This window comes from Phacochoerus africanus, chromosome 8, assembly GCF_016906955.1.
Source record: "Phacochoerus africanus isolate WHEZ1 chromosome 8, ROS_Pafr_v1, whole genome shotgun sequence".
Classification (NCBI taxonomy): Eukaryota; Metazoa; Chordata; class Mammalia; order Artiodactyla; family Suidae; genus Phacochoerus; species Phacochoerus africanus.
Window position 1 is genome coordinate 68,077,861 of NC_062551.1, and position 26,732 is coordinate 68,104,592.

The window sequence follows — 26,732 nt, forward strand, 5'->3', positions numbered from 1 at the left end:
TTCCGGCGCAGTCCCCGCGCGGAGCGGCACCGCTCCCCACACCTGCTTCTGCCCGGCTCCGGGTGACGTAGCGCCCTTCTATTGGCCCGCGCAGCTCGGAAGGCGGGGCCGAGGCCGGTGAGCTCACCGCCGCGCCTCGTCATTGGCCCGGGCGGCGCACTCGGGCTGTGGCGGGGAGACAGCGGTACCCGGAGCCGGAGTCGTTCCAGCTGCGGTTGTGGAGCTGAGCGGGTCGGGGCAGGGCTGGGCTGTCGGGGCCGGGCCGGGCGGGGCCGCGCGGGAGGAGGAGAAAGACAGAGGCGGCTCGGCGCCAGCCCGACCGAGCGTTGGCCGTGTTCACCAAGTCCGAGTGAGTGTGCGTGGGGCCGAGGGGAGTCGGCCCGGCGCGTGCGGGGCGAGGGCGGCGGCCGACGGAGGCGCGCGGGGCGGCCGGGCGCGCGGGGGCGGGGCCGGGGGCGGGCGCGCGCCGCGGCGTGGGGCGCACCCGTGCTCGCGGCGGGGCGCCACGGGAGCGCGCGTGTTTACCCAAGGGGGGGAGAGTGTGTTGGAGTGGGTGGGAGGACACGCGCGTTTATGGCGGAGCGGGGGCGACGGCGTGGGAGGGGCGCGCGTGTTGATGCGAGGGAGAGGAGTGTTTGGCCGCGCGAGTGCGCGTGGGGGCCCGGCGCGTGTTTACAGGGCGAGCGTGCGGGAGGGGGTGTTTGGATGAGCGTGCGGGGCGCGTGTTGGTGGAGCGAGAGGGAGGGTGTGCGTGTGTTTGCAGAGCGAGGGTGCGAACACGGGTGTTTACAGAGCGAGTGGGAGAAAGAGGGGGCGCGTGAGCTCCTGGGAAAAGCGAAGGGACTGTGCGTGTTTTGACGCCTGAGTGCGCTTGGGGCCCGGCGTGTGTTTACTAAGCGAGTGTGTCTGGGTGGGGGGGCGGGGCCACGCGTGTTCGTGGAGCGAGTCGGGGTGCGGGAGGAGCGAGTCTGGGAGCGCGCGCGTTGCTGCGAGGCGGTGGGGGCGGGCGTGAGTGTGAGAACACGCGTGTGCGCGTGAGGGAGTGGGCGTGTTTGGGTGAGTGGCGGTCTGGGGACGCGCGTGCGGGGAGTGGCCGTGTCGGGGCGGGCGCGGGGGGCGGCCCGGTGTGAGCGGCGCGGGCGCCCGGGCGGCCGCCGACTGGTTTTTGTTTGCTTGGCGCGTCTGGCGGCGGGCTTTTTGGATCGAGCGCTCGCTCCTGTGGCCGGGCACGGGCAGAGAGGCGGGGACAAGTGTCCCCCGCTTTGGGGCTCGCGGAGAGGAGCAGAGATGGGTGCCCTTTCCACTGGGACCGGGGAGGGGAGTGGGGACAGGTGCCAGATCCAGGGAGAGAGGGCCGAGGGTCTTCCTCGTGCCCCTTCAGCGGGGACGCGAGGGATAGGTGCCCCCTCGGTGAAGAGAGGGGCCGGGACAGCCTGGCACTGGGCCCCAGGCGCCTCTGCAGGACGAGGCGGTTGGAGGCTGCCTTTTCCTAGCAGGCCAATGGAGTGAATGAACGCTTTATTAATCCTTGCGTCGATCGAGGCGGGGAAAGTTGGTTGAGCCCAGAGACCAAAAAGGTTTGGAAGAACTTCCCGAGAGCTTTGTTTCCCTGCAGATCAGGGACTGGCGAGGCGCACTGACCCAGGCTTCCACCACCCAGGCGTTCGTGGGCTGGAGTAGATACCCAGAGTGGCCTTCTGACATTCTTAAGATCTCTGCTGCCCTGGTTTGGCACACCGTGTCAGAGGCGGCCCCGTGGTGTTCAGGTGTTGAGGCCATGTTTTGCTCTGGTGGATTTCTGCAGGCATCAAAACAAGTATCTTCTTCATCAGCTGCTTCACCAGGAAATGATGGCAATATTTTTTGCTCGCTGTTGATTGATAAGATTTCTGCTGGTTGACCTGAAGTAGCTAATTGGCAAAGCAGATACTGTAAACATGAGACTTGGGCTCAGATAATCATGCAGTGCCTCCTGTAGTGTTTGCTTAAATGCATTTTTCTTGGGCCAGTGAGGCCAAAACCTGAAATTTAAAAATTGTGCTCTCCCCAAGTTTTGTCACATGTGGTAAAATGGCTGGCTGTATATAGAGAGGGCCTTTTCTATCTCTGCCTAAAGGAACTGTTCCGAGAGTTTCTCTACAGAGTCTGTGTCATATGAAGAAACTGTTGTCCGGGAACCTGATAAGGAGAAATACATAAAACACTTTTCATGGTGTGTGTTTATAGAAGAGTATTTATTATTTGGAGACCAGAATTAGATCATAGCAAATAAGGTTATGTTTCTCTTTTTCTATTAGATTTAGAGAGTAATAATGCTTAATGTTCTAGAAAGTAGCATTTACTTACAGGATGTGCATTTCCCAAACAAATTCCGCTTAGTGGTGAAAACAAGCAGAGGGCCGCCTCCCATTCCTAAGGGACCTCCATCTGAGTATCCTAATTAATTATATTCCAGATAATCTCAGTGGAAGCACAGTATTTAATGAAGTAGCTAATAACAGCATTGTATGCTTTGAGGATTCTTCTCTGCTTTTGTGATAAACACATAGAGACACATTATTTAGTCCTTCATTCCGGGCTCTGCCGGGCCTTCCTGTCTATGTGGGCAGCTGTCACTGCTGTAGTGTGGTTCATGCTGGACTGTCTGAGAAACATGGGTAACAGGTGAACGTGAGCATCTTGTATTCACAAGAAAAAGACAGTGAGGTTCAAGACTCCCTTGACCTTGAAAGTTTCCCGCGTGAAAACTGTGAAGCTCTGACTGACGGCTAAGAGTCAAATACTCAGGGCAAGGTCCCTTGGCTTCCAGTACTGCGGGAAACGTGCATTTTTGGTAATCTAGAACTTCCATGAGGAGCCAGCATAGTTTTTCTGATGTTTTTCATCCTTGCCGTTGACGTCGCAGAACTGGGCTTGGAGGCTGCCTTTTAAACGTGTTTAAGGAAAATGTTCTTTTTACGTTTACTTGAAACTCATCTTGTGGGATCACCCAGAAGGGTCCACAAAGACCCTTTTGTTCATCTTGGCGCCTTTCTTTAGCTGGTGCAGTGGGTTCTGGAAGTCCTTTATTCTTGCTTAGCAGCAAATGCTTCCCCACCCGGTTCTCAGCTGTTTTGGAGGCCCTGCTGTGTCTTCTCACAGTGAAAGCGCTTTGCTCTCTCTGACTCCAAGTGGTTTAATATTAGTATTCCATCGACCTTTTCAAGAGAAGACTCTGGGCCGCCAGTTGCCCATTGTAAAAAACCAGCCGTGCTGTTCTATCACAGGCTGTAAGCCTAGTATTTGGGAGTTTATTCCAGTGATAGGTTCCTCTGCCAGAAAGCTGTTGGCACCCACACGTGATGTGGTTCCCTCGTGTACACCTCCCCTTTTTCTTTTTGAAAGTGATTTAAGGGCGCCTGCCGCGATCATCGCACACAATGAAGCAAGATAAAAATAAGTGCTCTGGAGAAGGGGTGAGCCAGGGGAACGTCAGGGTGCAAGAAGGTGAGACGGGGGACGAGTGAAATTCATGGACAGCCTTCCCTGCAGAAAGCCTCACGTGCTTTCCAGAGGCGGCCGAGAACCGCATGCTAGGCTTTCTGGCAGCGCTGGAAGGGGTCACGCAGGCCGGATGTCACTCACACCTGACACGCGGTGCCTTGTCTGCTACGCCGCCCCAGTTCGGCCGTCGATGAAGTTCCGTGCCCGTTAGGGAAGTCGAGACGAGGTGCAGTGAGTTTCCTTCAAGACCGCCTGGTAGTTAGTAGCCGTCATGTGTAACAGTGAGGAGGTGCTGTGCACCTGCGGGGCGACCCCTCAGGGGTCCTGAAGGTCATCCGTGATGGGCGTAGCCGCCTCTGAGTGGATCGCCCTCCAGTCGCATGACCAGCTTTTCTTTGCTCTAAGTTCCTCCAAAGATGTTAAATTAGCATTTATCAACCACCAAAATTAACTACTTAGTCTCTCCCTTTTTTTCACCTTTCCTCTGACTTTCACCGTCCTCCAGGCTGGACCCGCTCTGCCAGCCAGCCTCCCCCTGGCAGCCTCACCACACGAACCCTGTATTGCCAGCCAGGCTGCTGTGCCCCCCCGCCCGCCCCTCGCCCCCCTTCAAATCCTACCTGCTTATTCTCTGAGCCCGACTCAGGTTCTGTCTCTTAAGGAACCCTTTCCCGTCACCTCCCAGGTTAGATGAGCGGCTCTTTGTGGGGCAGGGTGGCCCTTAGGCTGTATCTCCCCAGAACGGCATCTGGCATAGTGGCATCTGGAAGGTGGAGTTTCATAAGTACTGTTAGTGGACCAGAAAATTACATGCCTGGTGTTACTCCCGGGATGGAGTGAGAAGAATGCAATGAGACCGTTGCTTCAAGACTAAAACAAACCTGATCCCATGTCTTGCGTTCAGTTCAGGGAATTTAGGCACGGACTTCACAAGATCTCCCATTCTGGCCACTTCAAGGTCCCCAGGGGATCTGGGTTTCCATGTAAGGGGTCCTGCAATGGCCCTAAAAGTCCTGGCCTGTACCCGTGTAGAACAGCTGGATCTAACACCAGAGTTGTCTTTGGGGCTTTCTTAAGATGGGCCAGAAGCGCTCTGTCTAGGAAATGTGCACACAGAGCAGCTGTTTGCTGTAATGTACTTTGGCAGGGTGAGTGCTAGGCTTCTGTTCTCGCTCTACCTCTGAGTACCTGAGGAATCGCAGGTAAATCACCTTACGTCTCTGGATCGGGGCCTTCCCTGTGTTCTGAGTCCGTTACTCATGGTTCAGGAGATGAACTGTGTGATCAGCATCGTCAGGTTTTAAAATCAGAATGCATCGCACATGGTATGGCAGGTGTCAGTTTGGAAAGTTTTTATTTCAGAGATGTGTGTGTGTGTGTGTGTGTGTGTGTGTACACATAGGTACTGGGTTCTGTTTCTTTCAGTGGGCTGCAGTGAAAAAACTGGAAAGCCCCTGGACCAGATAATTCACAATTCCCTTTAAATCTCAGAGTTCTGTGGTGATTCTCTTCTGTAGGGGGTGTCTATGGTTATGACCATTAATTTGGCAGTAATTTAAGGCCTGAATGAGTTGTATTTCCACAGGGAGTTAATTCAACAACAGAAGGTCCCTGGTTAGCTCAGCATACCTATCTTTTTTTTTTTTTTTTTTTTCTGATTCATTTGGGTAATCACAGGGTTTCAAATGAGCATGACGGCTTCTTTCTGCCATAGCTTATCCCATGTTTTATAGGGAACATTGAATGATTTTTATGTACTGGCACTAAGGTATATTTAATGATACTGAATTTTTTTGTAAGTGAAAGCAAAACTTTTCCAGGATTTATTTAGTGAAAGGACCCACATTTCAGTTGATGGATTTGCTTTAGGCCTTCTGTAAAAAAAGGGGGATTTTCTTCTAAATCCACTTTTGCAGTCGTCTTCAGGTACGGCTGGTTCTAGGTGCTCAGGCAATGTCTTTAGGGACCTGTCTCTCCCTCTCTTGGCTCTATTCTCCTCTATGTTGATTTTCTTCTTGGGCAGGGGTTCCCGAAATGGTAGCAAGATGGCCCATTCAAAGCGCCAGGCTTCTATTTTGCCAATTAGTAAATATCTTCGGGAAAGGCAGCACTTCTCTCCCAGTAGTTCCAGGAAATGGCCTGTTCTTATGGGCCCAGCCTGACTTGTGTCCAGCCGCTTGAATAAAGAGAGGTGGGACCCCATTAGCGAGACCTGGCTCCCAGCCCTGGAGATGAGAATTGGGCTTAAAACCATCTGAATTGAGCACTGGGCAGGAGAGGCTCCCGCAGGAGAGGAGGGCGCCACGGCTGGGCAGAGATGCTCCACAGGTCCGCTGTGCTCATCTTTACCCTTGCCAGTCATGTTGCCAGAGGAAGCACCCCTCATTCCGAAACCGTAGGAGCAAGACTCACCCCATGCTTGTATTTTCATGGTTCCATTTTAAGTGAAGAGACACCAGAATCATCACCTTTCCGTCGACCTGGAAGTGGGTGCTAACAATTCCTAGGACCGTCTGCAGAAAATATGGTTCAAGTCTTAGTAATTTTTTCGTCTTTTTTTTTTCAGGGCCGCACCTGTGGCAGATGGAGGTTCCCGGGCTAAGGGTCAAATCGGAGCTACAGCTGCCAACCTATACCACAGCCACAGCAACATGGGATCCGAGCCGCGTCTGCCACCTACCCCATAGCTCACGGCAACACCGGATCCTTAACCCACTGAGCGAGGCCAGGGATAGAACCCACATCCTCATGGATCCTAGTTGGGTTCATTAACCACTGAGCCACGACGGGAACTCCTCAGGTCCTTAATATGATACCCTGTGGTTGGGATTAATCAGCCAAGAATTTATTAAAATACTCTTTTGTCTTTTCTAGTGAAAGAAACCCATTATTCCATTCTAGCCAGGATCAATCCCCCTGGTGTATGTGTGTGTGTGTGTGTGTGTGTGTGTCTGTCTGTCTGTCTGTCTGTCTGTCTGTGTGAAAGATGTTTTCTCTAACAATGTAAAAAATGGGAAGTGCCCCGCCCAAAGCAGATAATGTTCTAAAAGCTTATAAACGGGTTGAATAATGTTTCCCAGAAAAACAGTGCAGCGAATGGCACGTAGGTCCCCAGGCTAGACTAAGAACAAAAACCTTTTAAATCCATCCTAGATACCCTTTTTTAAGTTTGCAGGAGAGAAATAATGTTTAAAATGTGTGTGCACGCATATATCACATACATACTGTAAAACACTGAACTCCTTAATCTTGATAAAATGTCGATACGTAACCTCCATTTAACATCTTCCCAGACAAATGAAAGAAGCGACGTTCACACTTGAACGTTCAGTGATGTTGCTTGAATAGAGATAAATGTACATGCATATAAAACGACTGCAGTCAGCAGAAGCTTCTTGGTGAAGTTCTTCATTCATAGGGCAGAACCCACACTGCTTCTCTGAAATTACAAAGTCTGTAACGTTTCAGAAGAATAAACCCAGCGAGGGAACATCATTTCAGTTCCTTGATAATCCTGACATTATTGTTATCAGAATTACAATCACATTTCTATTCTTTTTTTTTTCTTTCTTTCTTTTTAGGGCTACATCCACGGCATGTGGAGGTTCCCAGGCTAGGTGTCAAATTGGAGCTACAGCTGTCGGTCTGCGCCACAGCCCCAGCAACACCAGATCTAAGCTGTGTCTGTGACCTGTGCCGCAGCTTGCGGCGACACCAGATCTTCAACCCACGGAGCAAGGCCAGGGGTCAAACCCGCATCCTCAGAGAGACAGCGTCAGGTCCTTAACCCACAAGCTGCAACGGGAACGCCTCATATTTTTATTCTTAAATTGAACCAGGAAAAGAGCGAGAGAAATCCTTCTGGGGGATCTTGAAGAGTTAGCACAATGACAGGGGGAAGGAGAATGCGGGTTTGAGAAGTGGTTCTGTGTCACAGGTTGTCTGCAGTGGCACTGACTGAGCCATCAGAGGAATGAGGCCCGTGGGTCAGGATTGGTACCAGTTAAGCAAGGGCGGTGGGGGGGTGGGGGCAGGTTGAAGAAGGTGGATTAGGGCAGGGCAGGGCATGGGGAATGAGGAAGAGGGGAGAAGGGAGAGGTGTGGGCGGAATTGGGGACGGGGGCCTCCCAGGGTTAGTGCCCACTGCCCTTGGAATTGGTTCCTGACCACATGTGCCATCACTTAGCTGCTCCCTGAACCTTTAAGCCAACCACAGCCTGAGTGGAAGGATGAAAGACGCCCGATTCAGAGACTTCCTGGAGGACAGCAGGATGGGGCAACCCCACAAGTGTATGAAATCAACTCGCAACTTCATTTGGTGAAGAGCACTCTAAGTTTTTACCTTTGTCCCCTAATCCCAGGGACGGTTGCATGGTGGCTTCACTGATTTAGAATTTGCAGGAAATGCGAGGATGACTTGGGCTGGGGGTAGAGCGCTAACGGGAGGGGTGACCCCACGTTCCAGCCTCCCGAACCCGAAGCGTGGGAAGCAGGACCCCGCAGACATAGGAGGGCAGCCTTTGCGCTTCTGTGGTGTGGGGAGCCAGGACACAAAACAGCCCTCACAGGGATCACGAGGCCACTAAAAAGGAGCTGGATGGTTGAAGTTTCTCTAAAGTGCTGGTGGTTCCCTTGGGGAAATTCTTTCTTTCTGAATAAAATGGACAAAGTGGTACAATTTGGATTTTTAAAAACGTTTCTCTGTGATTTGGCAGAAGGGCCTAGGATAATTTGTAACGTAGCCCCTTGCAATGGCTTTATCTCCTTTGCCCTACTTTATAACACGTCCAGTGTTTGGAAGTCGTACAGCTGTTGCTTTTCAAAGACAGCCCTGTCAGTCTATTGCTCGGGAAGGGACTTCACCTGTGTTTATTCCAGGTTTTTACAAAATCTCAGGGCACCATGAAAACAATGTTAGCGTAGCCACTAAACTTTCGAGCCCTCTGTAGACTCCAGTGTTTTTAAAAACGCATATTTGTGGAACATCTTGGACTTAAAGCCTCTCACGAGTTAGCAGGACTGTAGGCAACGCCTCACAGATGGCCCTTCTGCAATTAGCCCTGGGAGAACAGCGTTGCCAGCGGCAGCTCTGAATAATGTATGGAGAGTGAGTCGGAAACAGCCGAACCCCCCACACAGGGTTTTTGAGTCGGATTCTGAAACCCACCAGGAACTCAGGGCCGGTAACGTCTCTTAAGCGCAGAAGGATTCGCTAGAAGCAGCCAGGATTTTTTTTTTTTTTCTTTCCAATCATCTTTGCTCCCGGTACCTTGTAACGCATCTTCCTTGCAGGGTTTCTCCCTTTCTTTTTTTTCTGCATCTTCAGCTTTTCTCCCCATTGTCTCTGCCCCAGTCTTGTAGTGGATCATGGCTGGGGAGGATAAAGCCGATCCGGTGAAAGCATTATTTTACCCCCGTCTCAATTAGGGGTTTGTTCATTTTTTTTTCCAAACCCCTGGTCCCAGGTCCATTTGATAGGATTAGGAAACTGCGGCCCCTGTGAAAAGGGAAGAAACTGCTTTTAATAACTGAACTGGAAGAGTTCCCTGGTGGTGCAGTAGGTGAAGGATCTGGTGCTGTCACTGCAGCAGCTCCAGTCACTGCTGTGGCTCAGGTTCAATCCCTGGCCTGACTTAGCTGTAGAAAAGTGCCACAGACGTGATTGACAGAAAGAGATATTTTGTCCTGTGCCACCTTCTTTACCTCGTCCTTTGTGAAATCGCATTTTGTATCTTCAGCAGGTGGAAGTCAGTCTCTTGTCGAGTGTTTATCGAGGGCCTGCTGTGTGCCAGGCCTCGGGAAGAGGGCAGAGTGAGGGCAGGTGCTGGCCCACAGGCCCGTGAGATCTCTCTCCACCTTTACGTCCAGCAGGCTGAGGTTCTGGGGGTGAAGGCGCACGTCTAACTTGGTTTTTCTGTCCCCAGTGGTTTTGTGCCACCACCACAACCTGAGTGGTCCTGTTCCCCATTCCACCCCCATGACGCGCGGGTGCCGGGCAGAGGCAGCCCAGTAGCTGATGTTTGTGGCGTGCGTCCGTGCTTGCCCTGATTCTCCACAGTTCTTCCCTACGGAGTTGGAGTGGGGTTTTTGTTGTTGCTGTTGTTTTGGCACGGCCAGGCACCACGGGACCACCTGCTGATGGCTCGAGAACGTGTTCTCACCCCTTGACAGTTCGTGTGCGCTTCGGGCAGATTCCGCCTTTGCAGTTGTTGTTCTTGTCGTTGGGGTTTTCCTGTCCACGTGCACGCCCTTGATGTCGCACCGCACGCCCACGTCCTCTTGTCCAGGTTAGATGGTGGATTGCAAGCCCCGTGACAGCACTTTCCCTTTTAAAGACCCCATTGGTGGCCTTCCTGTTGTGGCTCAGCAGGTTATGAACCCAGCTCGTATCCGTGAGGATGCAGGTTCGATCCCTGGCCTCGCTCACTGGGTTAAGGATCCAGTGTTGTCCCAAGCTGTGGCATAGGTCACAGATGTGGCGTGGAGCCGGTGTGGCCGTGGCTGTGGTGTAGGCCGGCAGCGGCAGCTCCCATTTGGCCACTAGTCCAGGAACCTCCTTGAGCTGCAGGAGCAGCCCTGGGAAAGGAAAGAGAAGGAGAAAAAAGCATGTCGGTCTCGGTGGTGACCTGCCTTTCCTCAGCTGCGTCACCGTTTCCGGGAGGTCGCAGTCCACGTGCCGACAGCCTGTCTTCTTTCACCCTGGGCTGAAACTGTTGAGGCTGCGTTCTCCAGATTTGCTGCTTTCCAGAAAGTTAGCCCTGACTTAAAATGTGCCCCTCTTTCGTAGACAAGGTAAAAGTGGCTGTGGAATCCAGGCCCGGCTCCGGCCCGCCTTTGCTCTCACGCGATGTCCTGCCACTGCCCTGCTTCCCCTGCGGCTGGTTTGCTGCGAGGTGGCCCGTGAGACCGGCTGCAAGGTCGGTGGGGCTCGAGGGCGCCTCCCTCCCGCTAGAGCCGAGCGGCTGGGCCTCCGCTGGGCCCGCCGTGCACCCGGGGAAGAGGTTGGATGGATCTGCCTTCAGGCACCTCGGGCTCTGGTGCTGAGTGACGTCCAGTGAGCAGGACCTGCGCAGGTGCCTTGCTGCCCCCAGCATGGTCCGTCTCCTAACCGCCCGTCATCGGCGACCTGATCTTTGCCCGAGACCCTGGCTGCAGCGCGTGGGAAGCAGACCCAGAAGAGACTCGAAGCCCTCAGCCCCGCGGAGGAGGGGGCAAGTCCTGAGACAGTGGCTACACCCATCTAGTGTTTAGAGCCATCACAGCGGGGAGCTCGTCCAAAGTGGATGAGGGCAGTTTTTCCTGAGGCTAAATGGAGCCGGTGCTTTGGAAAACCCGAGTGGCCCAGTCGGTGCCCTGTCCCGGGTGGCCTTCCCTCCTCGCTGTCTGCGCCCAGGCCTGGCCGCCACCCCGCAGGTTCCGGGAAGGCATTGGGTGACGTCGGGTCCCCCGACTTTCTGCACTTCCTGAAAAATGCAGGCGACTTCCGAAGTGGCCGTTCCTGTTCTCTCCAGAAATAGTTCCAGCCCTGCCTCCTTTTGCTTCATCAGCCCTCCTGCCAGCACTGCCCAGGGCTGTAAATGGAATGAGAGGCGGCCTCCCGGCCCGTCCAAATAGCAACAGGAGGCACAAGTGCACTTGAGCCACAAATAACGCACTTTAAAATAGCAGATGGTATTTGACGGTCAGTCCTTCATTCATTTACCTGCCAAGGCCGAGCTCGTTCCCCTGCCCTGGTGACCAGACCCGTGGTGGCTCTGCCCGAGCCGCTGTCCTAAGCTCGGGTGTGCAGGTAGTAGCTGTTCCCCGGTTCACAGGCCGTTCGGGTTCACGCACGCATTCTGAGGCTGTTCTCGAGAATGTTCCTTCGTTCTCCCGCGATAAAAATGTCACGTTTGTGCAATGGCTTCGCCCAACCCCTGCGTTCGGCACTTGTGTAGCTAATTATAGGCAATCCTTTCACCCAGGTGTGGCGCTGCCAGCCTCCGGTTCCAAACACTCGGCCAGGGAAAGGCGGGGGTGGGGGGGCGCTGGAAGGTGGGGATCCCTGCTTCTAACATGAAGCTCGATGGAGAAGGAAGAGCGACGCTGCGTGCACTTCGCAGGTGTCTGTGCAGAAGTCAGACCTTCCTCAGCTTCTGCCAGAGCCTCGCACCAACGCCCAGTGGTTCCACGACTTCCTTTCCTGAGCCCCAAGGAAACGGCAGTGGCCCAGCAGATGCCTGGAGCTTCTGCATGTGCTTTCAAGTCGGCTCTGTTGGGGTTTTTGTTTTTGTTTTTGTTTTTCCCCCTTTCTTTGCCCTTTTGTTTAAAGTTAAACTTTATCGGAGTAGAGTTGCCTTCTAGTGTTGAATCAGTTTCAGGTGTATGGCAGCGGGAGTCCGCTGTACACACACGTCTGTCGGTTCCTTTTCAGATCCTCTCCCCCGTCGGTCACTAAAGAGCATCAAGTCGATTTCCCTGTGCTCCTCGTGACTCAGCCGTCCCACGTGCAGTGGTGTGTCTGTGCCAGTCCCGGCCTCCTGTTTATTCCCTCCCCCACTTTGACTGCTCGTTCTCACCCCGGGAATCAGTGATAAAATGGGCCCATGGGTATATGGCCCCTGGAGCCCACGATGGAGAGCAGAGGTCACCAGAGCCCTTGTCCCAGGGCTTGGATGACCTCATCCACAAATTGGCTTCTGAAAAAGCTCACAGTAGAAAATGATATTCCTGGCGTTTCCGTTGTGGCTCAGAGGTAAGGAACCCAACTCGTATCCACGAGAATGTGGGTTTGATCCCTGGCCTTGCTCAGTGGGTAAGGGATCTGGCGTTGCCGTGAGCTGTGGTGTAGGTTGCAAATGTGGCTCAGATCCCACGTTGCTTTGGCTGTGGTGTAAGCCTACAGCTGCAGCTCCAATTCGACCCCTATCCTGGGAACTTCCATATGCGGCAGGTGTGGCCCTAAGCAAAAAAGAAAGAAAGAAAAAGGAAAGAAAAAGAAAATGATTTTCCTTTCCGTTGCCTGAGTGGAGCACCCACCCTGTGTCTGGTACGAGGGCTACCAGGCTTTCAGAAAGCTCACTCTGGTAGATATAACACATGGGAGACGATAACCAAACATTCACTTGCTAGGGGCTGTCGGACACAGAGCGGGACATGGAGGTTTCCTGGGCAGCCTGGGAGGAACAGGGCCTAGAGTCTAACCTGTGCTCAGATCCTACCCAGAGACACAGGACCTCGGGTGAAGTAACATTTTCAGAGCCTCTGCTTCCTGATCTGTCGGAAAGATCAGGAAGAGGCAAATCAGAGCTGTGTTCAGGATTAGGAATAATGCACGTGGGGAGAGTCCTGGTGACCCAGCAGGTTGAAGATGCAGCGTGGTCACTGCTGTGGCATGGGTTCAGTCCCTGGCCTGGGAACTTCCGCAAGCCGTGGGTGCAGCCAAAAGAAGGAAGAAAGAGAGACTGTGTGGGGAGTGTCCGGCCCATGTGGATGCTCGGCGGCTGCTGGGAACGATTACGTGGAAGTGACATCTGAGCCACACCCTCTGAGGAATAAGAATAAGCTGGACGTGGGGAAAGGCCGATGTCACGCAGGCCCCAAGGCCTGTAAGATTCCTGGTGGACTTGGGGAGCAGTGAGTAGGAGGGAACCCCTAAAAAGTAGCCTGAGACCGTGGGCAAAGAGCATGCCACGCCACACCAGACACCTTGCGTTTTATTTTGTAGGTCGCAGGGGAGGGAGTTAAGATTTTTACCCAGATTATCTGCGAGAACGTCAGAAACGGCTTCGTGTTGTGTTGCTCAATACGGCTGTGACAGTCAGTCAGGCGCCGAGGTTTCAAATGAGTTGTACACAATCTGGAGGAGATGGTAGGTGCAGCTGAACCCTGAGAGCTCGGGGGGTCTGGCCAGTCGTTGGTTCCTGACACCGACACTTTCTATGGTCAGATGCCCAGACAGACACCTGGGACTCTCCACGTTCATACCAGCAAATCCCAAGCCTCCTAAATTTAGCACACACCAGGGGTTTCTGACTTTGCGGAGTATCTTCTGTGTTTGTCTTGTGCATGGTATGCAGGTGTTCCCAGGCCAGGGGTGGAACCCACACCGCAGCAGCCACCTAGGTCACAGCAGTGACAATGCCAGATCTTCAACCTGCTGAGCCACCAGGGAACTCGTGTTTTCTGCGTTTGAAACTTTGGTATTGCCTAGGGATTTTAGGTAAATATCAATTGGGGACATGTTTTAAATGAGTCCCTTTGAGGGTAAGGAACCCCTGTCAGAGAAATGCAGCGATGACCTGTGACTGCTCTTGTGCTGTGGGACACTTTGGGTGACAGAGACTCGGCAAGAGAAAAGGGGACATGAAGCCCCAGCTAACTGTTTGTTGACTCTCTGGCCATCGATTGGCTGGAAATGTTTTTTCATCTTCTTAATCCTGGTGGTACTCAGAGCTGTTCTGGGATTACGAGTCTGTTTTTCTGTTTTCTAAAATGTTTGGAAAACTCTAAGAACTGGAGGATCACAAAGTGGTTGGACGTGCTACGTGCTCTCGCTGGTACCTGTGCTTTTGGGAGACAGAAATTATGCCCACAGGCTTCCCTTTTTATCGTTTAATAGACCAATAAGATTTCTTTTCAGCATTTATTTTCTCGACTTATTATGTCCAGGTAATCCAGATCCTTTCACCATCATTTTATCTGCGTCTAAAACGCCCCCCAGAGGGTAGGGTGTGCACTGCAGTGCTGTGTTAGGCTTGGAGACACCCGTGTGAGCTCATTTCCACGTAGACAGAGAAATACTTACAGATCTGTGTGCACACACGGGCTGTTATCCTTACACCTATGTCCCAGCCGTGGGCCCTGAGCGGGCCCCAAAGCAGTGACCCCCCCCCCCCCGCAGTGCTGAGCACACCTAGCACCAAGATCTTGGTTGCTAAACACCGTCTTTTAATAAGGGACACTGGGCTCCCCGGAGAAGCTGCCGCTCCCAGGTCTGGGACAAGGAGAGGAAAAGATGAGCCGAGAGTGTCTTGTGATGCCAGCGAGGAAACAAGTGCTCAACAAAGAAGAGACAGGCTGAGGGGACGTGCGGGGACGCAGGAGGCGCCCGAAAGAGCGGCTCGTGGCCAGACGGGACCCACTGGGGCCTTAAACTGACATGGTGTCGGATTGTGACCAAAACGTAAGATAAATGATAGAAATAAATGATGGAGCAAGTCAGTAAACCAAGAGGGCCGACTCTTCCTCACAGCAGAACTCCAGGTAACATATGCGGATGCTTCTCCATCCATGAGCTGGAGCTTAATGCTCTTCCTCTTGGTGAGTTGGACTGAGGGGCTCGTCTCAAAACAAGGCGGTATGGAAAGAGACAAATGGTAACGTTACTACGGAGCCATCTTGACTTACAAGCAAGTGACCAGGGTCAGCGTTGGCAGGACATCCTCCTTTGCCCCCGCTGTGGGGTGGTCGGGCCTGTCCCCTCTCTGGTCCTCCTCCCAAAAACCCACGACTCCAGTCCGAGGGGTAGGAAACTCATCAGACCAGCGGAAATGCAGGGCCGTCCACAGAGTGCCTGACCCGGGAGCTCCAGACCCGTCCACGTTTTGAAAGCTCAGGGGGCACCGGGGATGTGTCCCAGATCACAGAACAGAAAGGAGGCTTCACGGCTTGACGCAACACAGGCCTCTTGGCTGGATCCTGGAGCCGAAAAAGTACACGAGGAGTTCCCATTGTGACTCAGTGGTAACCAACCCCGCTAGGATCCATGAGGACGTGGGTTCCATCCCTGGCCTTGCTCAGTGGGTTGAGGATCTGGTGTTGCCATGAGCTGTGGTGTAGGTCGCAGGCGTGGTTTGGATCTGCATGGCTGTGGTGTAGGCCTGCTGCTGCAGCTTCAGTTTGACCCCTAGCCTGGAAACCACCATATGCTGCAGGTGCAGCCCTAAAAAATAAATAAATAAATAAATAAGACAAGAAAAAGCACATGGATTCTAATGCAGTTCTAGTGGTACAGTCTAACTCAAGTCTGTAATTTAGTGACTAGGGGGCTATGCCAAGGGTAGATTCTGCGCTTTGGCAGACGCACCCTAATCATGTAAGATGTCAGAAGAATCTGGGTGCAGGGTGTATGGGAACTCTGCTGTCTTTGCCATTCATCTGTGAATCTCAATTCCTTAAAGAAAATTTTTTAAATTTATTTTTAAAAGATGCTCCCATAGGCATGGCTGGGTAAAAGGTCTCCGCCTGGAGTTCCCGTTGTGGCTCAGTGGATTAAGAACGTGACTTAGTTTCCATGAGGATGCGAATTTGACCCCCGGCCTCATTCAGTGGGTTAAGAACCCATTGTTGCCACCAGCTGCAGCATAGGTCACAGATGAGGCTTGGATCCTGCGTGGCTGTGGCTGTGGTGCAGGCTGGCAGCTGCAGCTCCAACTTGACCCCTAGCCTGGGAACCTCCATATGCGGCAGGTGCAGCCGTCAAAAGGAAAAAAGCAAAAAGGGTCTCAGTCTAGTAATAGCTGTAACTTAAGAGAGGCTGACCACTTTAAAAAAATTCGCATATTTATTTCATCCTCACAAGCAGCAATGAGATAGAGCAGTGATATACCCGTTTTTCAGATGAGAAAATTGAGGTGCAGAGGGGTCATTGTCTTTTCAAAGTCCCACAGTGACAGGATTAAACCCAGAGCTCTTCTCTCTACTCCAGCATTCTCTCTGTTGTATCCTCACTGCCCAGCCTAGAAACACTGCTTCTGCGAAAAGGGGTGCAGCTCGATCAGCCTCGTGAAGGGGCTTGGAATGAATCCTGAGCCAGACTGTTGCCGCAATGCCATCAGCCCTGTTTACCTGTTGTCTGGGGTCTAGGTACACACGTCTTGGGTGGAGTGGGAAGGAATCACTGCATGATAGTCAGAGGATCTTGTTCCCTGAAGTCGTGCAAGTGAATAAACTGCTTTAGAGAGAAAGCAGGAGGCAAAGACAGACCCCTGGGAAGACATTCCATCTCGGAGAAGAAGGCAAGAGAGAGGGAAGGTTGGACGGATTGAGAGAATGGCGCCTGGTCAGCTGCAGAGGGCAGAGTGCACATAGGTGGACTTTGCATGGTCCAGTGCTGTTGGGGGCGAATTGGCCGCGTGCTTGAGAAGATGAGCATCCTGTTGCTGTTGGCTGAGCCAGCGTGGATGGACCTGGCATGATTTACAGGAGGTGACATCTCGCTTATGCTTCCACTCGAGCAGGGGGTTCTTGGATCCTTCCAGAACAAGCGCTGGGATGGAGGGTGTGTTCATTCCTGTAGAAGGAGGCCAGGGGCTTCAAGCAGCGGTCCTTGAAATGTGGCCCCAGACCAGAAGCATCAGCATCACCCGAGACCTTGTTTGAAATGCAGCTTCTGAGCTCACCCAGATCCCAAACCCAATCCCCAAATCTCCAGGCACTGGAGCCAGCAGCCTGTGTTACAAAGCCTCCCGCTGATTCTGACGCCTGCCTGCTAATGCCTGAGAATCACCGAGATGGGCAGAAGCCTCTGCTGCAGGGGGCAGACCACCTGCAGCTGGGCACAAGCACTAGAGTGACACCGCCACCTTCTCCGGAGGGAACCCCACATGCACCCGAGGCTCCACTCCAGACAAAGTGAACAGCATGCAGACCTTGGCTCGCCGCAGTCTTTAGAGCCGGGGTGATACTGTGACTTACCCAGGGGGCGTTTGGAGTTGGAGAGCTTTTTGGTACTGGTAGTAACCTGTTCTTTGGGCGAGATGGGTTCCAGATAAGGACTAGAAGCCAGGAACTGCCAGGCGGCAGCTGGAGCTGGAACCACCGGCTTTCTCTGCTGGGACCCCTGGAGGCCCAGCCGCTCCGGGAAGGGGCACTCGGCTTGCTCTCTGTGCACCCGGGGTCTCATGAGAGCAGTTAGGACCAGAACTGTCCCAAGGCCCAGGACCTGCAGTCCCTCAAAGCTGTATCGCCACTGGCTTGGTCTGAAACATCATGGGCGAGACGGGGGCCGGATTCCTCAGTACCTGCCCCCCCTCGAGCTGCATGTTATTTGTTTTCTCGCTCCTCCCCCGATCCCCACCCCGTATTGATTTACCAACCCGGCTTCATTCGGGCTTCGGGAATCATTTGTTGGCCAATGAAGGGGGACGTGGATACCTTCGCTAATGTTCAAGCCTCCCCCACCCCGATGCCTGGTACACAGTAGGTGCTCAGTAAATATTTGTGCGTGAATAAGTGGATCTCTAAAGGTGCTTTCTTTACCCTAATGAAAAAAGTTGCTTTGCCCCTAAGTAATTGCATTCCCTTTATTCTGTCATCATACCCACTCTACAATTAAGGTGCTGTGTGGCCATGAATTTGCTAAGTAGTGTACAGCAATGTTTGAATTATCCTACTTATCGCTGTGAAGCCAAAACAAGCATAAAGTGGTTGCTTTTGACCTGTCTGTTGGGGAGGGGTGAAGACGACCCTGTTTTCTGTCCCAGGGAGCCCTGCCGAGGAGGGGAGATGCCCAGTGCGGTACCAGACCAGCCTCCGGGACCCCGTTCAACATTCCCACTTGATGTGGTTTATTTTATTTTATTTATTTGCTTTTTAGGGCCACACCCGCAGCATATGGAGGTTCCCAGGCTAGGGGTTGAACTGGAGCAGTAGCTGCCAGCCTACACCACAGCCACATCAGATCCGAGCTGCGTCTGCGACCTACACCACAGCTCACGGCAACACCAGCTCCTTAACCCACTGAGCAAGGCCAGGGATTGAACCCGCGTCCTCATGGTTCCTAGTCAGGTTCGTTTCCGCCTCGCCATGACGGGAACTCCGGGTTTCTCATTTTAACCGTCACTACCTTCCCCCTTTGGCAGGGGGAGGCTCAGAGATGCCATCGGGTGAGATAATTTCCCTAAGGGGCGAGTAACTGCTTTGCGGTATCTTCATCACGTGCTTCCCGGAGCAGCTTGATAACAGGCAGGAGCTGACAGCAGCGTCAGCTGTGGGGACACACTGCCTGCCCCGGGGGCAGAAGCCCGTGACCTCCGCGGCAGACCTGGAGTTGTGGCGACTTAGTGCTTTGACGTGGAGATTCGGGGGCAGGGCCCGGCTCTGGGACGTGGGGGAGGGTCTGTCTGCCCACACCTGGCGGGGGATGGGCAGGCGGGGATGAGCCAGGGCCGCCCGCACTGCAGTGCCCTGTCACTGCCGCAGCTGGAACAGAGCCCCCCCGGCAGGCCAAGCACAGCTGGGCATCGCTCTCCGTGCCCTTCTGCCCCTTGGCGTGACACGGCATGTTCATCTGGGCCACCGCGCTCCAGTGCGGTGCAGACGGAGCTCCGAAACAAGTTACACGGATTCTGAACCATCAGTAGATGCAAGGGGGGGGATGAATTAGGAGTTTGGGATTAGCATCTACACAGTACCGTGTATAAAATAGGTAAACAACAAGGATCTACTCTGTAGCACACGGAACCACACTCAGTATTTTGTAGGAGCCTATAAGGAAAAAGAATTGGAAAAATAGTATATATACACACACACATATGTGTGTATACATATATGTATATATGTGTGTGTGTGTGTAACTAAATCACTTTGCTGTACACCTGAAACCAACACAACACAACACTGTAAATCAACTGTGCTCCTGCTTTGGCACCATGAGTTGAGGATCCTGTGTTGCTTCAGCTGTGGCTCAGAGTCGATCCCTGGCCTGGGAACTTGCATCTGTTGCAGGTGCCACCAAAAATAAATACATGAATAACAGATGGAAGATTTTGTAGACTTGCAGAAGAAATCATCGGACATGGAAGCCGTTGCAGTGGTGCGTGAGGACCGCAGGCTGGGTGGAGACCGGTGCTGGCCTGGCCGGTGGCAGCGTCCAAAGCAAGCAGGGAGTGTGTACAGACGCACCCCGAGGACCACTGCCACCGGCCTGGGCTCGCCCTCTCACTGAAAGCGAAAGCTTGTCATCTTCAGTCGGCTCCAAAGGGAGGCATCCTGCCTCTTGCACAAGTCCTGTCTCGTGGCGTCAGCGTTCTCGAACCAGCCCTGATGTCCCTGGCTTTTCCATTGTGGTCTCTGGATGACCACGGCCAAGACCAGCGCATCACAAGCGGGTTCATACAGGGTTCCACCCCCATCGGTGACTGTGCCGCTGAGATGTTTAGCAGGGTCCCCAGAGTTTGTCATACTTGTTAGTTCGCGGGAAACAGGAACAGAGATGTCACCTTTCACTCGTGCAGAGGAAGGGTTTTTCCTTTCATGTTGCTCCTGGAAACAGCTGTTAAGAGAACAACACCGTGATTCTTGAAAAGCAGGCTTCCTCCTCTGCCGTGGTTTGGAACAGTGAGACCAAGTTGATGGTCACCACTGAAAACCAGGGAGTCACTCTTTTTACTTGGAGAAGCAAGTCCTGTCCTTCCTAAGACCGTCTGGTTCTTGCGCATTTTCTCCTCCCGTGATTTTCCCCTTCCTGTGGTTATCACGTGGCGCCTAAGCTCTGGGTTGTACGTCATGCTGCTGTCTGGGTTCTGGAGATGGATCCGGTGTCTTCTCGAGCTGCAGTTTCCTCGTCTGAAGAAGGAGGAAGCCCCAGGACCTACCCTTGCACAGTTCTTGTTAAATGAGTTAACATTGGTGAAATGCCTGACTCGGAGACTGACACGAGGCAGTGTTCTCCAAGTGCCAGGTTGGCCCATGGTTTGAATCTCTCTTAGGATCAATATGCATTATTCTGGTGTCAGAATTTACAGGCGGGATGGCCGGGAATGCTGATAAAATACATCTCCTCCGGATGAGTCCTTTTCTTGATTCAGAGGGCTGTGTTTTGAAACTAGTGAGGCCGTTAGCAATTTGACGCAGAAATATGTTGCCACAACTGTTGGTTCAGTTTCCCAAGACACTTAATCCCTTTGCCTCGAGATGACGGTGGCGGCTGGCACGCGCACCCGGAACTCCATCTGTCAATTCATTAAGTTCTCTCAACACCCCTCAGAGGATAAGTACAGTTCCTATCCCCCCTTAAGAGGTAAGGAGACTGAGGCAGTAAAGGTTTTGTTCAAAGTCATACAGCTGTTATATGGCACAGTCAGGGTTCTCAGTGGGCCGTCTGGTCCTTGCCACATCCATCTTCCGTCTTTTTTTTTTTTTTTTTTGCCTTTGGCTGTGCCCACGACTCATAAAATTCCTGGGCCAGGGATAAATCCTCAGCCGTGGCAGTGACCTTGAGCTGCGGCAGTGACCGTGCCGGATCCTTAACCCGGTGAGCCACCAGGGAACTCTGTCTACCTTCATTGTCTGCTCTGCTCCCTGCTGTGGTCCCGCCGTGTGGCTTCTGCTGCTTGGATGTTTCTACCACAGGACCTTTGCCTTTGCTGTTACCTCCCCAGCTCTGGAACATGTGTGTGCACGTGGCTAGAGCCTGGATCAGAAAATGAAATTTTTTTTTTTTTCCCAGTGTGTGGGTAACGTAGATACCACTTTTTGCCTCTTTATTTTTTCTTTTAAACTTTCTTGTGTTTAAATTTTGTATGCAGTTTTTAAAAAGTTACTTTCCATTTACAGGTATTTCAGAATATTGGCTGTATCCCCTGCGATGTACAATACATCCTTGGGCCTGTTTTATACCCAGTAGTTTGTGCCTCCCACTCCCCACCACTGTATTGCCCCCCCCCCCACTGGTAACCACTGGTGTGTTCTGTATCTGCGAGTCTGCTTCTGTTTTGTTATATTCAGTAGTTTGTTGTGTTTTTTTAGATTCTACATATGAGTGATATCATCTTGTATCTGCCATTCTCCGTCTGACCTGTTTTGCTTAGGGTAATACCCTCCATGTACATTCATGGTGCTACAAACAGCAACATTTTGTTCTTTTTTACGGCCAAGTAGTATTCCATTGTATGTATATGTGCACACATGCACACACATACACACACACACACACCACCCCCCACTCTTCTTTATCTGTTCATCATTTGGCAGACGCAGCGGTTGCTTGCATGTCTTGGCAGTTGTAAATAATGCTGCTATCAACATTGGGGTGCCAGGTGTCTTTTTGAATGAGTGTTTTCACTTTTTTTAGATATACACCCAGAGGCACAATTGCTGGGTCAAATGGTAGTTTTATTTGAATTTTTAATTTAATGTATAAAATCCCTTTTTTTTTCCCCAGTGTTTGGGTAAAATAGATATTGCATTTAAAAAGTCCATATGTCTGTGTGTGTGTGTGTGTGTGTGTGTGTGTGTGTGTGTGTGTGTGTGGTTTCCCACAGCGATTGCTTCCTCCCCCTGATTTAAATGGTATTATTTCATTTGTTCGCTCTAGGAGCCCGGCTGCCACATCTCCCTTTAAGGTTTCCCCTGGGGAATGTGACACAGACCTGAGGTCCAGGAACCCGAACCCAGGGGCTTGCCCGGAGCGGGGGTTTCCGTTCCCTTAGCGGAGAACCCAGGGTGCCGTGGGGGCCCCAGTCCTGTGGGACGGATCCGGCCTGGACAAGCCGCGGGGATGTGTTGTGGCAGGAGGCCGTGGGGGGGGCTCGCCAAGGCCCCGCACCAGGGAGTCGTCTGGACCGCAGCCTCACACTTCCTCGTTCCGCCCCAGATAACCAGTTCAGGATGTCCATCCTGGAGCGGCTGGAGCAGATGGAGAGGAGGATGGCCGAGATGACGGGGTCGCAGCAGCACAAGCAGGGTGGCGGCGGCAGCAGCGGCGGCGGCAGCGCGGGGGGCGCTGGCGGCGGCACCGGAGGAAGCCAAGCTCAGGTAGGGGCTCCCGGCTGCCGCCTCTCCAGAGGATGCGCGTCGGTTGCGGGGGGCGCTCCATTACACGGCCCGTCTCTGCTGCTGCCCGTCTCTGCTGCTGCCGGGGGCCTTCCTGGAGGAGGCGGAAGGCGGGGGGCTTCTACATGTTCAAAGCCCCGGAGAGGGAGGCGGCCTTGGCTGTGGGCTTCTCGCGCGTTGGCCCTCGGAGCCCACGTCGCTGTTCCTGATCTCAGAGCTCAGGGCAGTTACCTGCCAGCGGGAATGGCGGGCATCGGTGAACACCGGAGGTCAGATGGTGACTCAGGTCCCCGGGGCCCAGGGTTCAGTGAGAACCTATTTTGTTTTGTGTTGTCTCCACCTTAAGTATAAACAGAAGACATAATTGAATTCAGTAACTCACAAGCCTTTTAGAAACTCAAGGAGATCAATACCATCAGGGCCCAGAGAAAGCACTGCTGCCCTTTTTCAGTGGAGAACAGCCTGACACATCCCGGCGTCATCACAGATGCTCTTCCTCCGATGCCCAGAGGGGGGCATCATTAGAGTCAAGAACAGGGAGATCGCCAAATGGTATTTCGAGTCCCATCAGTCTTGCAGGCTTTCTAGACATTTCGTTAGGAGCTGCATTCGGACTCCGTCTCTTCGGCAGAACTTCTTTGTGGGGAGGCCCTAGAATGAGTGTCAAGCGACCGGCCATGCTCTTTCCCTGCCCCACTGAGTCACGGCCTAAAAGCCTCCGCCCATCTCCCTCTTTCTGTCCGAGGTGAATGGTGCTTCCCCTGGACAAGTGCATCTTTAAGGGAACGTTTTGAATTTCACGATCCTTGTCAAAGTCAAGCATTGGTAGTATTTTTTTTTTTTTTCTGGTCTTTTGTCTTTTCAGGGCCGAACCCGCGGCACATGGAGGTTCCCAGGCTAGGGGTCGAATCGGAGCTGTAGCTGCTGGCCTACACCACAGCCATCTCACTCTGGGACGTACACCACGGCTCACAGCAACGCTGGATCCTCAACCAACCGAGTGAGTCCAGGGATCGAACCCACGCCCTCATGGACACTAGTCGGGTTTGTTATCCACTGAGCCATGACGGGAACTTCCGGTAGTATTTCTAATAACAGGTAAAAACTGAAGCAGGGTGTTTCACACCCAAAACACTAACCTTTTTTCAACATCTTTTCCTCTTTTTTCTCACCTCTCTTCAGGGAAGACTTGGCCCAAAGTAAAAAATATCATTAAGGCTTCTTATCCACGTGATGCTACTGTTTTCTCAAAAGAAGTAAACATTGTCTACTGTATCTCAGGACAAAAACAAGAGTTCCCTTGAAACCCTTTTTCTTTCACCAGCAAAGGCTGCATGTGGGAGTTCCCTGATAGTCTAGTGGTTAGACTTGGCACTTTCATCGCTGCGACCTGGGTTCGATCCCTGGTCTGGGAACTGTGATCCCACAGTAAGCCACTGCACCCCTTGACCAAAAAGAAAAATTTAATAACAGTAATAATAATAACAAAGTCTGCATAAAGGGAATGGAGTATGACGTCATTTTCTAGCCCAACCATTTGGCAACTGGCCTCTTATCATCTGGTTCCATAATAACTGCTATTGAATATTCTTTCATCCATTTAAGTTGGCTTTGATAAATATCTGTGTCTGCCTTATAGGATAGAAGTGTGGCCGGTTTCGTTAACACGAATCAAACCAAACCAAACCATCCCTCTTTTTTCATCACCCAGGGACTTCTGTGTACCGTTGAATGTGTATGTCTGGTGTATATAGAGGGGCCCTGCCCTGGCCTTTTTGAGTCAAGGTCATTCTGCTTTTGAGTCAAGGTCATTCTGCTGCTGGTTGGGATTGTCCCCTCTGTTCCTTTGAGATGTCGTGACAGCTCCAGTGAGGATGACATTGTTGCCGTCACCTGCCTTTTATTTTTGCAGGCATTTTTTAATTCCAGATTTATAAACAGAAAACACCAAGGAGCAGCAGTATTTCTGTAGTAATTGAACTTCACGTCACTGGACAGAATACTTTGAAAATAATGCCGGAGATGAGAATTAGACCAGAAGTGGTATTTATTTGAGGGAAGGGAGCGTTAAACATAAAACTGCTATCACAGAGACTCGAAGAAGCTGTTAAGGTTACTCACTTTGATTTTTTTGTGTCTTCTTTTGCAACCTCCTCACAACAAAGAGCTGAAAGCTCTGCGGTCGGGATTAGTGCATTTCTCTTTCCCACCTGCCTCGGGCGTTAGTGACTGCACTTCAGCTTCAGGGTCTCTCCTGCTTTCCCCAGTATCCTTTTTGCTTTACATAAAGGACAGGATTTTTTACGACTTATTTTTCCAATCGGGATATAATTGACACAGGAGATTGTATTAGTCTGGGGTGTATATAGCATCGTGATTCCAGATCTATGTGTGTTTTGCAAAATGATCAGCCCCAGTAAGTCTGGCTAACACCTGTCATCATCCATGTTCCAAATTTTCTTCCTTGTGATGAGAACGACTCTCTCAGCAGCTTTCAGATGTGCAGTGCAGGATTATTGTTATTATTATTTTGCTTTTTAGGGCCATACCTGCGGCATGTGGAGGTTCCCAGGCAAGGGGTCCAATCGGAACTGCAGCTGCCTGCCTGTACCACAGCCACCAGCCACAGCAACGCGGGATCCAGGCATCATCTGTGACCTACACCACAGCTCACGGCAACGCCAGATCCCTGACCCACTGAGCGAGGCCAGGGATCGATCCCGAATCCTCATGGATCCTAGTCGGGTTCGTTTCTGCTGAGCCGGGACTTTGGGAGCTCCAGAGGCAGTGTCATTAACTCTGCCCCAGGCTACGCATGACACACCCATGACTTACTTGCTTTGAGAGCTTTTGTGCCCTTTGACCCTTTTCACTGTTTTGCCCACCTCCTACCCCCCACCTCTGGGGACCATCAGTCTGTTCTCTGCATCTGTGAGTCTGGGGTTGTGTGTGTGTTTGGGGGGTTTTGTTTAGGATTCCACATATACATGACATCATACAGGATTTGTCTTTGACTGATTTCACGAACTGTAACCCTCTCAAGGTCTATCCATGTTGTTGCAAATGTATTATTGAAATTTTTCTTTTTTTTTCTTTTGGCTGCACCCACAGCATGTGGAAGTTCCCAGGCTGGGGATCAAACCTGAGCCACGGCAGTGACCCAAGCCGCTGCAGTGACAGTGCTGGATCCTTAACCCCCTGAGCTATAAGAGAACTCTTTATTGGATATTTCTAAGGGTTTCCTTAGGGAGCAGACCCCCCCTGAGTGATTTGATGCTCCTTCAGAAGGAGCAGGGCAGTCAGCGGTCCCCGCAGCCCCGGTGGAAGCCACGGAGAAGTTACCTGCTCTGCTCTCTCCCGAGTTTACTGCCTGCCCTTGTACTTCAGCTGGGAGCCTGGGGCCACTTTTTTTTTTTTTTTCTTTTTTTAAAGCAGGATATGCTTTCCCTGAGATGTGTCAGCATGGAGGTCACAGTCACTTGTCAGCTCTAACCGCCAGGCCCCGGTGCTCTTGGAGTTACGGAAAGTGACCCGGTGCCCGGCTGCGGACCTGTCTGCCGAGCTGGACGCGGCTCGTGCTGTTCTCTCTCGCATGATCGTGATGTCTCCTTGTTTTTCCACTTTTGTGTTGCCCGGTTGCCGTCGCCAATCATAAAGCATCTGTGTCCCCCCGCCTCCCACCTTGGCCATCAGGAGGCTGACTTGGGGGAGGGCCCCTGGTCGCCAGGTCGGAACACGGGCTGTTTCGTTACAGTGCACGTCGGGCCCCGGGACGCTGGGGAGCTGCTTTGAGAGCCGCGTGGTCGTGGTGTGTGAGAAGATGATGAGCCGGGCCTGCTGGGCCAAGTCCAAGCACTTGATCCACTCCAAGACCTTCCGTGGAATGACCCTCCTCCACCTGGCCGCGGCCCAGGGCTACGCCACCCTCATCCAGACCCTCATCAAGTGGCGGTAAGGCCGGGGCCTCGGGCCCGGGGGTCCCCCCGCTGCGTCTTGGGCGTGGGCCACCTGGGCGTCCACACGCAAAGGGAGATCAGCCCGTTCGGGGAGCGTGGCAGCCTGGACCAAAGGGCTCTCTCTGAGGACGGTTCCAAGAAGTTCTGTGAGCTTCTGCCCAAGAGACAGCATGTTGCTAAAGCTAAATGTGGAATTTTTATCTCCTCTGGGCTCCTGGCCAGAGTCTGGACCACCCTCGGAAATCCGCGGGTCGGAGGCCCAGTTTGGTTTCATCTTTGTGGGTCTCACAATGCGCTCGTGTTTGTTCCCGTTGATGGGTCGTGTGCTAATGGGAGGTGTGATCCCTTCCAGCACAAAGCACGCAGACAGCATCGACTTGGAGCTGGAGGTCGACCCCTTGAATGTGGACCACTTCTCCTGTACTCCTCTGGTAAGAAATAGGTTCCTTTATCCCTGGCACCGCTTTTCTGGGGCGGCCCCGGGGTCTGCCCGGCGCCCTTTGATAGACGACCCTCTCAGAGCCACTTCGGAGGGGC

General features: G+C 52.6%; 1 protein-coding gene across 6 annotated transcripts in view; it reads left to right on the top strand.

Moving 5' to 3' along the window:
* The first annotated feature begins 264 nt into the window (after positions 1 to 264).
* Positions 265 to 26,732, top strand: part of LOC125133348 (calmodulin-binding transcription activator 1-like) — a 53,034-nt gene continuing 26,566 nt past the window's right edge. For all 6 annotated transcript variants that reach the window (XM_047791456.1, XM_047791457.1, XM_047791459.1 and 3 more), the window contains exons 1-4: positions 265 to 349; positions 22,061 to 22,221; positions 25,994 to 26,190; positions 26,548 to 26,626. In XM_047791456.1, coding sequence (XP_047647412.1) covers positions 22,075 to 22,221; positions 25,994 to 26,190; positions 26,548 to 26,626 — 423 coding nt within the window. In that variant the 5' untranslated portion in view covers positions 265 to 349; positions 22,061 to 22,074. The remainder of the gene's footprint in view (positions 350 to 22,060; positions 22,222 to 25,993; positions 26,191 to 26,547; positions 26,627 to 26,732) is intronic.